This window comes from Chionomys nivalis, chromosome X, assembly GCF_950005125.1.
Source record: "Chionomys nivalis chromosome X, mChiNiv1.1, whole genome shotgun sequence".
Taxonomy (NCBI): domain Eukaryota; kingdom Metazoa; phylum Chordata; class Mammalia; order Rodentia; family Cricetidae; genus Chionomys; species Chionomys nivalis.
Genome location: NC_080112.1, coordinates 76,427,432 through 76,441,333, shown reverse-complemented (window position 1 = coordinate 76,441,333; position 13,902 = coordinate 76,427,432). Strand labels below are relative to the sequence as shown.

General features: G+C 40.9%; 1 protein-coding gene across 3 annotated transcripts; it reads left to right on the top strand.

Annotated features, from left to right (window-relative positions):
* Positions 1–6,088: 6,088 nt before the first annotated feature.
* Positions 6,089–7,904, top strand: Rtl3 (retrotransposon Gag like 3). 3 transcript variants are annotated; one of them, XM_057760561.1, is made up of 4 exons: positions 6,089–6,329; positions 6,501–6,554; positions 6,651–6,737; positions 6,807–7,904. In XM_057760561.1, exons 1-4 carry the CDS (start codon positions 6,114–6,116, stop codon positions 7,902–7,904), a joined length of 1,455 nt encoding a protein of 484 aa, XP_057616544.1. In that variant the 5' UTR covers positions 6,089–6,113. The 3 variants fall into 3 exon arrangements, with proteins under 3 accessions (XP_057616544.1, XP_057616543.1, XP_057616542.1); XM_057760560.1 differs by having other exon boundaries at positions 6,089–6,435; positions 6,526–6,701; positions 6,765–7,904; XM_057760559.1 differs by having other exon boundaries at positions 6,089–7,904.
* The last annotated feature ends 5,998 nt before the right edge of the window (positions 7,905–13,902 follow it).

Genomic DNA, 13,902 nt, shown 5'->3' with positions numbered 1-13,902 from the left:
CAGAATTACAGAGTTTTAAAAAAATATACATTAGAAAGCTCATAAAAATATTGAGAGTAATACCTGATACTGCATATTAAAAATCTATCTGGCATTTCTTAATGAATGTTAGTAAGAGCCCATAGTTTAAAAAATTATGATATATAGAGCAGTTGGAAATTGCCAGGACCACATATTTCTTGAACAAGCATATTTAAAACATTTGCATGTTACTGTCATCTCTGCCAAATATCAGATTTCCCTTTGAGAATTTCTGTATCACATTATGTCTGTGAACTCATACACTTCCCTCACGTACTCTGTGCTTCATCCAAATTGGACTGCTGCTTCTCTATTCCCAGGCCATAATTTCCAACCGCTTTGCCTTTGTTTTAACATTTTTCCCCATCGAAAATGCTCTTGTTCTCATCCACTCTGACTTTATCCCCATATGGACATGTTCAAATCTTACCTTTTTCTAAAGTCCACCCCAAAATCTTGTTTTATGTCTTCACTGATTCTACTTGGCATTTCTTTCTACCGCCTTTCACAATAATATCAGACCCCCTCCTTTCATAGGACTTTCTGTCCCTCTGCTAGGATATTTAGCAACAGTAACATATTAATACTGAAGCACATGCTCTGTTCTTCTAACCTGTAAGTTCTTTCAGAAAGAACTTCAAGTGGGGTTATCTTTTTATACAACATGCAGCATACATACACCAACACATAACACACACAAAAGGGGGGGGGAAGCTTATACGTAGACAACTGTTGCATAGCACAATTAACTACCTGAGAATTCAATAACTATGGAAAGAAAGTGAAAAAGAAAGAATGTGAGTTTACTGTCTGGAAAGCAAATTATATTGGATTAATTATATACTCAGTTTACATAAACATAGTTGTGGGAATTTTGTTTAGATACCCTAGATAAACTGACAGGAAAACAGTGACAACCTTTTGAGGTAGAAATATGATTTTTATCATCTACTACAGCTCAGCAAATGTCTATTTTTAGATACTAGCATTGTTTCTAATCTTCATAACAACCCAGTAATTACCTATTATTATCCCCTGCTTTCCAGATGAGTAAAATGAATCTCAGACAATATAGATTACATAACTAGTAAAGAAAAAAAAATAAAGCAGAACTGGGAATTGGAACTGGACCTGCCTTACTTCAAAGCCTGCGTTCTTTGCAATAGCATGTTTTCCAAAACCATTCTCACAACTACTCTTCAATATGGTTCACACAGCACAACAGCAAAAGTGAGAGAGCTGGGTATTCACATTCCTTGATACTTAATCATGGTATCTTATACCGTTAAATGCCCACTTTCCTCTCTAGCCACATGGAAAGTCTTATCACCTCTTTTTCAACACCCCACAAACCTGTTACTAACGTACAACCCTCATAGCCTGATTAAAACCTTTTTCTAGCTGGGCGGTGGTGGTACATGTCTTTAATACCAGCACTCGGGAGTCAGATGCAGGCAGATCTCTGTGAGTTTGAGGGCACCCTGGTGTGCATTATTTCTTTTTCTTTGATTATTTTTTTACATATACATAAATACAGACTGTTGAGTCCATTTAGTGGTAAAAGTATGTATACCTTTTAAAACGCTCTCTTTACCTTACAATATCTTTTCTAACTTAAGGATTTTTGAAGGTTTGCATTCTTTCAAACTACCCTACAAAATTCCAAGACCCCCAAGAACTCTCCCTTTAAAGCCTTATGCAACAGGGTCTTCCCTTCCCCAACTGACATTTGACCAGAAGAAAAGGTTTCTTAAGTGTGGGGAGGTGGTGTCACGTGCATTTAATCCTAGCACTCGGGAGACAGAGGCAGGTGGATCTCTGTGAGTTTTAGGCTAGTCTGGTCTACAACGCTAGTTCCAGTACAGCTAGGGCTGTTACATGGAGAAACCCTGTCTCAATAGAAAAGTGTGGGGCAAGAAATAAAATTGGAAGATGATACTTGCCATTAAGGGAGACAAGTACAACAAATCATGACTTCTCCCAGAGACTTCCTGAGATGAATCCCTTTTCCACCCTATGAGCAGGCACTCTGAATCCCAGTCATATTGAGGAAGAAACCCTTTCCTGGCTTTTTTTTCAGCAGCCAAAGGAATCAGTGAGTACCACCGTCTTGGTGTATCATGGTGTGTTGCTTACAATCAAAAGGCTTCATACTATCGTAAGCACAGGAAGGGTTAAATTTAAGAAAGCACTGCAAGCTCTAATGTTACCATAGGAATAACATGTTGAACACAACAGACACCAGGGTGGGACTGCCCCCAAGGGGGAACTGGGCATTGTGCCAGAGACCTGTGGGCTAACCTGCCTGTTGGTTCTATATAGGGTTAATAGAGAGGCAAACAGGAGATTGTATAGCCGAAAGCTGCAGGAAAAAAGAGCCTGGCAGGGATCTAAAATGTTTCAGATTGTACATTTACCAACAAAATAAAATCACACTTTGCACGGGAATGTACAAAGTAGAACTTCATCTCATTCAACCTTTCCCTTCTCTTTCTAAGCTAACAATCAACATGTGCAACTTATTAACATAACTGAGCATGAACATTTCTTATTACTGTGCCGGCTTTGCATGTCTGTTAAATGAACAGATTTGTCTTCTTTTTCCTGAAATATTCATTTGCCTACTTAACAAAACTTCACTTGCTTAAAATGTTTTTATAACCATTCTGAAGACTCCATAAACTCCATCATGTGAGTGTAAGAAGGATTAGAATGTAGGGAACATGATGAAAGGTTGGATGTGATTACTTCCCTACTCTGACTCTCCTATTCTTACTTAACTAATTCAGGATACTAAAACCACTTTAGGCATTTTGACAAAAGTCAGTGTAGCTCTTTTTTTAACCACTCAAAAGAGAATAACTCTGTATGTTTAGGCAGTTTGAAACTTGTACTTAAGGACGTTGAAATTTGGTCGTTGCTCTTTAGTGAAGGGGAGTCAGGGAAGAAAGGTTCCCATGTTTACCCACTGAATAAATATGCCTCTAGGCAAGGCACTGTCTGGTGCTTTAGTCCATGGACTTTTTAAACATCTCTCTTGGCTGCTCCACAATCCCCATGCTAATCACCTCATCTTCCCGCTTAGGTGCCTCTAGTTCTAATTGAAGAGAATTATTTGGCAAAGTAAATGATCCATGACCCAACCGGGAAGGAAAGATAGAGGCTCCAGAATGAAGAAAAACTAATGCTGGAAAATCCCTGCACTGTAGATTTCTTCATATGGGAGTCCTTACTCAAACTAACAATTCTGGAAAGTTTACATATCCAACTCAATAATTTAAAGATGATTAGAAAGAATAAATTCAAAGTGTCACTGCTGCTACAGAGCTTATTATTGCTCTTAACTTTTATTAAGTGTGATTACCTGTCTTACTCTGGTAAGCATTTTGTACACATTATTTAATTCATTCACTGTTTGGTGTGTGTGTGTGTGTGTGTGAGAGAGAGAGAGAGAGAGAAAGAGAGAGAGAGAGAGAGAGAGAGAGAGAGAGAGAGAGAGAGAGAGAGAGAAAGAGAGAGAGAGATAGAGATAGTAGGGTCTCACATAGCCCAAATTGGCCTGGAATTCACTTTGTAGCTGAACATCACTTTGAACTCCTGCATCTATCTCCTGACTGTTTGGATTATAGGCATTCACCACTATCTCTGGATATTTGTCTGATTATTCGAACCACCCCACACAAAGTTAAATACTGTTATTAGCTCCATTTCACAGTTGCATAAACTGAGGGCTGGACTCTAAATTTTAGAAGGACTAAAAAGTTTAGCAAATCTGTGTAAATTTAGTATAGATAGGCAAAAAGGTTATGGTGTAGAGGATTATTTAATAGCAAATGAATATTAAATACAAAGAAAAGTTCCAAGATGCTAGAAAACATAACACTTTGAAGAGCTTTAGTTTGGAGACAGATTATTTTAAAATTCTCAGTATCTATTGGAGAACCACATAACCTCACAGCAGTGAAGCTAGTTGGTTTGTCTAAGCATGGCCATCATACAAACTCTGTCTCAAATTGCCCACTTACTAATGATAAGAAAATGAAACAAGGTCATAACTATAATTGTCTCCCTGCTTTTTTAATTGGTGAAGGCAATATCAATTATTATTTTCCTTCTCAGTGGGATAAAATGCTTCAATTCTCTGAAAATTTAGCACAGATAGAATACATTGTCAGATAATGGTGAAATTTTTATGTGTGGTTTACTTTTAAAATAATTGCAAGGTAGATAGAGAACAGATTCAATCTGTAAATGATCTTACTTTACTTCTTCAAGCCTCTGCATTCAGATTCAGCTAGCCTAGGCAGTCAACTTGCTGTGGTTTAGGCATATCCCACCACCAGGATTTATCCTACTATGCTAGTAAGTGGAGCTGATAATTTTAAAAAGAGACTTGGGACCACGGCTGAATTGATGTGTGATTTGAAGTGTTCTTATGTAACTCATTACTGCAATTAAAATAGCTGTCCCTGATTCAGCCACATGGTCCATGCCCAACATAAAACTGATTGTCATGAGAAAACAAAGTCAAATATGAAACAGAATCACTGTGCAAAAGACAGGTAAAAGTAGGGTACTTCTGTGCTGCCAGGGGCTACCTGAGCAGCTCAAGGGGGTAGAAGAACCTCAAACAGGTATATTCAGAATCAGTCATGAGCTTGTCGGGGTTGCTGCAAGTGCCTATCAAAAGTTTGCCTCTCCCGCATCCTTACTCTATTAGAAGTTGCCTAGATCTGTCCATGGTAAAGATTCTAAGAATTTATTGCAAGGAGAGACCCTTGGGACTGAGTGGGCAGGCAGGAGAAAGGACTGAGAGGACTATAGTTTGCTCTCTGAGTGAAAATTAAACAAACGTCCCAGTGTGAATGCCGTATGGGCAAGTAACGTGGGACAGACATAAAAAAAATCAAGTCCCAAACCACTGTGGTCATTCAGAAATATTTGCAACTTTTCACAAGGGGAGTGGTATTACTCCCAATTTCCTGGCCAAATATTTATTAAAGTAACCAAGGACTGAATATATGAAGCTGCCTCACATCGGCGCAGCATCCTACTTTCCTGCTAGCTCTGAACTGTGAGGTACTGTCAAAAGAAAAAAAAAAACACTCTTCCATACTCAAAATAGCTACGTTACGGAGGAGAGTTGGAACGTGTTCTGGGAGTGGGTGTGTTTGTTTGAGTTCAGTGTGTGCAGAAAAGGCAAGCCTCCACAGCCATTCACACACTTCTCTCCTCAGCGATGGCTACACAGACAGGCAGAGCTCCAGCCCACATCTCTGAATGGTAACGTACATCTACAAAGAGTATTTTACTAACTATTTTGAAGTATTTTATAAATAATAAGCATATGTTTGCTGGATATATATGTATGTATGTATATTTATTTATTGACTCAACTTTTGCTAACTTTCTCTTGTGTCTGGTTGTGTGCGGTTACTTGTATGATTTCTGAGATGTGACAAAGAGTTTCCCCCTAACTCCTATGTTAGTGATTCAAAAAATATCTCTTGAGATGGCCCCAGAACAGAACCTAAAATCTTCATATCGCTCTGAACATCTGATTTGGTCGCTGAAAGCAGTTGTTAACATCCAAATGTTACATTCAGATATTAGGCAGATACTAGAAATTAAAAACTTTGTAAAACAAAGAAATATGGGGCAATTGTTTCTGATACAATGTTAAGTTTCCAAAGAATGAAAAGTGACACGTAAAGTCTGGGTCATGTGCTAGCATAATGTCATGGGATGAAAACAAGTATATACACCCCAGTTCATGAACTTGAGCCTGTGGTAAAAGAAACCCAGCAGAGTTGGACAGATTTTGTTGCTTTGTACTGAATGAGTGCTTTTCACAGTTTCTGATCCTCAGCACCCTTTCTCTTCACAGTATGTTTCACACCTCCCTGTGCTGAGCTCCGGAGGCTCCCAGTGACCTCTTGGTAATCAGCCTTGGCTGGGTCCAAATCCCCACCCCTTGGAAAACTCACGGAGCCTGACGTCTGCCTGTGAGTTGCTTTCAGCAAAGACCTCACAGGCAGCTACCCAGTCTCTCTTGGAAGCAAATTGCCAAACCAGGCCCGTTTCCTCAAAAGATGGTAGAGGACTTAGCAGCTTCCTATGTTGCTCTGAAATTGGAGAATGAAATCCTGCAGGCTCAAGTGAAGAGGCTCATGGAAGAAAATGCTGCCCTCCAAGCCCAGATACCAGAGCTCCAGAAATCTGGAGCAGCCAAAGAGAATGAACCACTCCGAAAATACTCAGAGGTCCACGAGCCCCCAGAGGCCTCAGAGCTACTGCAACCTCCAGCAGCCGGGACCTCACAAAAGCCCTGGGAATCCCCAGGGACCACAGAGCCCGGGGGACTCCCAGAGATCAATGAGCCCAAGGAACCCTCAGTTATTAGAGAACCCAGGGGTAGCCCAGAGATCAAGGAGTCCAGGGACCCCTCAGCCATCAGGGAGCCCACGGGACTCCCAGAGATCAAGGAGTCCCAGAAGTCCCCAGAGATCAAGGAGCCCCAGATTCCCCCGGAAACCAAGGAGTCTAGGGGACCCTCAGCCATCACAGAGTTCAGGGGATCACCAGATTCATCCCCAAAGTTCAAGGAGTATCGGGAACCCTGGGAGCCTCCAGAGGTCAATGAGCCCTGGGAGCCCCCAGAGTCCCAGGATTCCACAGCAGCCTGGGAACTCCAAGAGCCTTCAAAGGCCAAGGAGGCCCCCAGTCCCCCAGAACTCCAGGAGCTTTCAACCTGGAAGCCTCCAGCAGTCAAGAAGATCCAGAAGGCTCTGGAGTCCCCAGCAGCCCAGAAGCCCCAGGCAACCTCAAGGGGTTATGAGCTCCCAGCAGACTGGGAGGCAGGGCCCACAGGCATCCAGGGTACCCCAGTCATCAAGGAGCTCCAGAATTTACAGCTCCACAACCTTACAAATGATGAGGAGTCTCAGAAGGTTCCAGAATACCAGGAGACCTCATCACAGCCGGAGCTCCTTGAGCACCCAGCTACCCAGGAGCCTCTGGACTCCTCAGATACCGAGGAGTTCCTAGAACTCTCAGTACCTGAAGAGTCCCTAGAGGGCCTAATAGTTGCAGGAACAGGAACAGCTGCTGCCTTTCCACAGGCCCACGTTAGATTAGAGGCTGCAACTTTACCCCTAGAGTACCCAGTGGCCTTTAATGGGAATTCTCAGAAACTTTCTGAGTTTTTAGTTCAGTTGAACAGCTACCTGAGAACCAGAGGGCACCTGTATCCCGCTGAAGCAGCTCTAGTAAGCTTTGTTGGCAGCTTCTTCTCAGGTGAGGCAGGAAGGTGGTTCCAGCCCTTAGCAGATACCCAAAGTCCCCTGCTGGAACAATTTGAAAGGTTTATTCGAGCGCTCCAAGACACTTTTGACGATCCAGAAAACATAGAAGTAGCTACACAAGGCCTCCCTCAGCTGCGCCAAGGGGAAAGCCTTGTCCACAGATATGCAACCCGCTTCCATCTCATTGCTCAAGAGTTAAATTTGGATGAAAGCACCTTCTGCATCCAATATCAAGAAGAGCTTGCCAGTTCTATTCAAAATGAACTGTCTTGCACAAGTCCAGCCACCAGCCTATCGGATGTGATCATTCAGTGTGTCACCCTTGAAGAGGAGACAAGTGGTAAGACTGATTCCAATTCATCATCCTCTGAAGAGGAAAATGGCTCTGAGAGTCCACCAACTGAAAATCAGGCTGTTCAAGCTACTAGTAATCGACCTCACCTCAGTGAGGCTGAGCGGGCCCGACGCCGTGAAGGCCACTTGTGCCTCTACTGTGGCCATCCGGGTCATTTTGCCAGAGACTGCCCTGTCAAGCCTCATCGTGCCCAGCAGGCGGGAAACATGGAGGCCCGGCGGTAAGGGGGATCCCGGGCGGGCCAATCTACAAATACGCTTCCCCCTCTCTTCCCATATCTATGTCCCGTACCCTATGGCTAACTGTTGAGATTCGGCTTGGAAGACGGCAATTCTTTGAGCAAGCAATGGTGGATTCAGGCTCCTACAGAAATAGCATCGACCGCTCTGTGGTTCTTCGAGAGAAGATACCAATCCGCAATAACATCTTTCCTCTCATGCTCGAAACAGTCGATGGGCGTCCACTGATTAATGGACCGGTAACCAAAGAAACACCACCTGTTGAAGTCAAAATTGGAAACCACGTTGAAGAGCTCCAGTTTGACATTATTCACGCACCACGTTACCCTCTGATTCTTGGAATCCACTGGCTTGAGACACATGACCCGAACATCGAGTGGAGTACCCGAACTGTGTCCTTTCCATCGCATTATTGTCATTACAACTGCTTCAGGCACAGATGGAATCGAAGACGGCGTGATGAAATAATTGCAGGTTAGATGGTGGGTCCTAGTGACTTCTGCCCATCTGTCTTCTGTTACCTCAGCTGTCATCAGCATTTGCTGCTCTCTGAACCTCTCTCTGGCTATGAACTAAGGCTACCTGTACAACGACGCTGCCTCTAGGATGATGGACTGAACCTGACGACTTTGAGCTGCTTTTCCCCACCCACCTTGCATGTCTCCCTCTTTGAACCCTGTATTATGTGGGGCTATTTTAATTACAATTCGCACTAACAAATATGCATGACAATAGATGTTAGAACTAATACTGGATGTAGTTGTTAGACTGATTTTTATTATTTTTTAATCAAGATTACATTACCACACATTTTCGTTTTTTTCCAATAAAAATAATTTTCAAGTGATATTTTAAAATAATCAATAAACAATGGCAACTGTTACTTTTGTTTATGTTGATTTATTGGGTTAGCTGAGCAAAGGGACAAATAAGTTGGGAGGGAGAAAGAGGGAGGGAGAGAGGGAGGGAGGGAGAAAAGCAAGAGGTAAGAAGGATGAATGGGTGGAGAGATGAAGGAGGGAAGGAGGGAGGGAGGAAGGAAGGGAAAGGGGAGGAAGTGAAAAATGGAAAAGGGGGGAGAAGGGAGAAAGACGAGAGGGAGGGACTTGGGAAAGACTTAAGGTTTGAATGGAGTCCTGTGAAATCCCAGAGTGACTGGTCAGAGGAAGGTAATGTAGGAAGAGAGAGAATCATAAAGGCTTGGACTTAGGATTGGGCAAAGTATGGAGTAAGTAGAGTCAAAAAGTTTGGGTAACATATGTAGAGCAATAATGGCTTGGGCTTAGGATTGGGCACAGTATGGAGAGGTAAGCAGTAGTAAGGCTGAGAAAAGCATTTTGGAGAAACTGGGAAGAAATGAGAATGGATTCTGAGGGCAGGGGTGAGGGGAGGGAAACTTCTGACAAAGGACAACACTGGCAGAGACACAAGCAGCTTTGAAACTTCTTGGACTTCAGAAGTTGACCAAAGAAGAGCACCAAAGCAGGTAATGAGACTCTATTGGTGACCTACCCCTCCCTGTAAATGGGTATGCATGGTTTATTCCGTGAAGGACCAGAACTTAACTTAGAAGACCTGAATAACTACTCTTACTTTGGCATATGAGCAGAGTGGTAGGAGTCAGATTTTAACAGAGTTAGGAGTCACCTCTCCTACATTTACAGGTTCCTCTACCCTGCTAGCCATGCTGCCTGCATGGCGCACACAGAGAAAGCAAAGTCCTAAGAGAGCCATGTCTTTGTGGCCCTGAGAGGGCCTATTGTCTAGACTTAAATTACAAACACACACACACACATGCACGCACACATATTTTGGATGATTAGATCACTGGGTGAAAGGTGAAGAACTTACCCATGCCCATCTTAACTTGCTTTTGTGTTCTCAACTTCCCCCTTGGAATTTCATTGAAGCCATATGAATGAGATTGTTCTTACATAGATGATCAAATAAAAAGAGTCCCTCATTTCCTTCAGATACAGTATCAGGCATCTTGCACACATTAATTATCTCATTACTTCTGAAACAAGCTAGTAAAGTAGTTGTGTATGTTTTCATTTTACAGTAAGCAGAGTACCCACATAGCTAGTCAGTCATACAGCTAGGAAGCAGGGGAGGCCTCTGAGCTCCAACCCCTATGCCTTTTGCACTACAGCATGTCAATCTCCCAAGTGCAGTGGTGAGTGCCAAACAAGACCATGGAAGCAGGAAGGCAGGCGTGGGAACCCTAAAAAGAAGGGGAAATGGAGAGAGAAAAACTTCATAGCCCTCTTATATACTAGTTTCTTTTCCCAGGTTCCCTTAACCTTCCCTTCCCCACTTGTCATCTCCTAAACTTCCCGTTTCAAGTCTTGGAAAATTTTGTTTCCTTTGAAACTAATGCCACACTCCCTTTTCATATTCCCTGGTGGTTTCCAGAACAATTGAGCATTCAGCAACCATGCATTACTTAAAACATCATGGCTAAAACTTTCTGCCTAGCCACCTCCAAACTGAAGCTAGATTCTGAGAAACATTAAGGCCCATGTCCATGTTTATTACCAGCACTCACTTTTCTGAACAGTCTAATGTGTTTTGCCACAACAACATCTTTGTGGCATGTAGAGAGGTTTCATGGGGAGTATGTCCTATATTTTTCTTCTCTACTTAATCCTACACTGCCTAGCTGAGGTACAGGGACACAATCGCCTGTATCTCTAACCTTGACAGCATAGCTTAATGTAGCACTTGCACACAGAAGGTTGTCCACAGCAACTCTGACTCAATATTTAAATATTATTCAGAGGGGGCTTGTTTGTATAATATGGGCTTGTCTCATGTTTTTTTTTCTACTGCATTCACCCCTAACTTTAAAAAACTTCAAGCAACAACAACAGAAAGAATGTCTTTTTTAATTTAAACTTCCCTAGAGATATGAAGACCAAATGTGGCTATTTCCCTAGGACTGAGGATTCATGGAACACAGAGTTTTCTGTGCAAAACTGGGAGAATCATGGGCAAAGTGAGATTATTGAACACCTTACTTATGCCCTGCAATTTTCTATTTAACTCTAAAGAGTTACTTAATGTCCAACCCTTCCTTTCAGCAAAGAATCAACAACTATAATCAGAGAATCACATACCCTGTGAACTAGAAAAGACACAGAATAGCCTATTTCCTTAATCTTGTGCATGGAGTCAAGGAAGCTCAGAGAAGTGGCAATTACTTACCATAAATAAAATTATTCTGTTGTGCTGATATCAAATCCAGTGTGCTCTTTTCAAGTTGGGAAGCTATTCCAAGCCACTAATTAAAACTCAAGTCTGCGGCCAGCACTGAGTGAGGTTCTGTAGACAGTAATAAACAATGATGCGAGAGGACTATAATGTGGTCAGAAAGAGGAAAAAAAGAGCAGCAGTCTACACAGTTAGCAGGGATAATCCAATTCTATATTCTATAGTAGCAACAAATACGCTATAACTGAAATGTATCAGTTGGTAAGGTTCACAAGACCTGGGACTGGAGCTATGGCTTAGCAGGTAAGAGTGCACATACTGTTCTTGAAGAAAACTCCAGTTTAGTTCCCAGCACCTACATCAGACAACTCATAAACACTTTTAACTGCAGTTCCAAGGGATCTGACACTGTCTTATGGCCTCTTCAGGCACTTTGACAAACACACACACACAAAACACACACACACACACACACACGAGGATGGGGAGAGAATTAAAAGTTAAACAAATCACTTTTTAAAAACTCATGATAACTTCTAGTTAATGACCACTTGATTTTTCACAAAAACTGCTAGATAAGATAATTTTTAGCCATTTCCACTGTACATATTATTATCTTCTTTCTAAAAATTAAAAAATGAAGCCTTCTTAATTCAGATTTGTTGTCAGGCTTCATAGTGCCTAGAATTGTTGTATGTTATAATTGAACCCTGGGTGCTGGGAAAATAGCTCAGTCTGGAAAGTGCTTACTGTGTGAGGATAAGGACCTGACTGAGTTCAGGACCCCAGCACTTAAGTAGAAGTGAGATGTGGAGGCAAGTGCAGGGAAGGAAGAAACAGGAGTGTCCCTGGAGCACACTGGCCAGCTAGTCTTGTAAAACTAGTGAAATAACCAGTCTCTAACAAGTAGAGAATGGAAGAAAAAAATACCCAACTCAATCAATGATCTCCATATCCCACACATAAAAACACACATGCATACACTCACAAAATTTTCCTGTCTCATTCCAAAACTGGGATTATGGGATGAAGATAGAGCTCAGTACTAAGTGTTTGGCTATCATGCTCAAGCATGTGCAAGGCCCTGAGAGCTTGGGTTCTAGCCAATGTATGGCAGTGACTCTCAGGATGAATGTAATCATTCACAGGACAATTTTACTCTGTATTAGCCACCATAATAATTTCGATTGATTAGCCATAAGTTCTATTGTCCTAGAAATTGATATTAATTGATTAATTCTCAAATAAGTATTTATTTAAAAAGGACATACGGAAAATCTTCTGCGTGTTTAGCACAGGCGTGGAAAGAAAGGCAGAATAAAAGAAAAGAAGGAAGATAGAGCTATTTCTAAGTTACTACTCACAGTTACTGCTGTGACCACAATTTAACTGGAGAAGCTGTTGTGTTAGTATACAGTGCTATGCACCCAGAGGACAGAGCACTAATTCTGCTTTGGAGTAAAGAAAGGCATTTTGAGTTGGGTCTTTCAGGAATCTCATGGAAGCAAGAGAAAGGGAAGGACTTTCTATGTTGACTTTGTGCTAGGCTAAAGATATCTACATAACTAAGTAGTTCAAATTTTATCCTGAAAAATATTTGGTCTCGAGTATTTTTCTGTTTTATATTTGAGCATAGTTTTCTCCCCACTTCTAAAGTAATGTATACTTAAAACAACAAATCTATATATGGCAGGCATCTATAGCATAAAATAGTAAATGACTCCTACCACTTTTCCTTGCCTTCTATTTCACAAGCTGGGAATAATTTGTTTCTATTTTAGTGATTTTATAAGCATATGAAAATCGTAAGAATGAGGGATAAGACTGCCACCATATTTTTTCCTTTGTAGATTTCATAAAGATATCAAATCAAAAGAATTAAAGTAAATCTGGCTATTTTTTTCAAATGTTCTTGAGCAAGCAATAAAGCATACAGCCATATTCAGAACAATATCCCTACCATTAAAAATTTGAAGATCTAGTGATGATCAAAGACTCATGGATGCTAAAGTTTACCTTTGCATGTAAGCCTTATTGGTTCTAACTTTTAAAGATTCTGTAAACACAAAAGTTTTCAACATTCTATAATATTTGGATAGAAATGAGCTCCCTCCAGCTAACTTTGATAGATTGAAATGTTATTAATCATCTTGGTACATTTTGTAACATCTCTTTTTAAATAATTTTACTAAATATCTCATGTTTCATGCTAATAAACTGTTCTTTGAGCTGTCATGGTCCTTCCACAGAAGTCTTTTGTGTTCCACGTCTCAAACAATTACAAAATTCTTAATGTTTGCCTTTTATAAAACTACATATGGGTAATTTTTAAAATGCTTGCTTACTGTAGTAAATGTAGATACCTAGCAATCGACTAGATGTAAAATTAAATGATAAAAGCAACTTAAGAGTCAAGAAATTAGTATTAAATTCCTAGGTTCGCCACTCTTTGGCCATACTTCATTTAGGGAAAGTACCAAATGAGAAAACTGATACTACAAAAGTTTTATGGAAGTAGAATGTGATTTAATAATATCTATTATTATAGTGCTTATAATAATAATAGCCAAAATCTTCAAGATACTGAAATGCTTGTTGAAACTCACTTCAGTTCTGCAGACTTGACTAAATACTGTGTATTTACTCCGGTTCATTAAAGAAAAATTAAAGTCAGTTTGATAAAATTATTTTATTAAATGATGTTTTTTATAACCAAAGCATTGGCTAGTGCTCTATTAACTACATTATCTGCCATGTCAGTCCTTCCCTG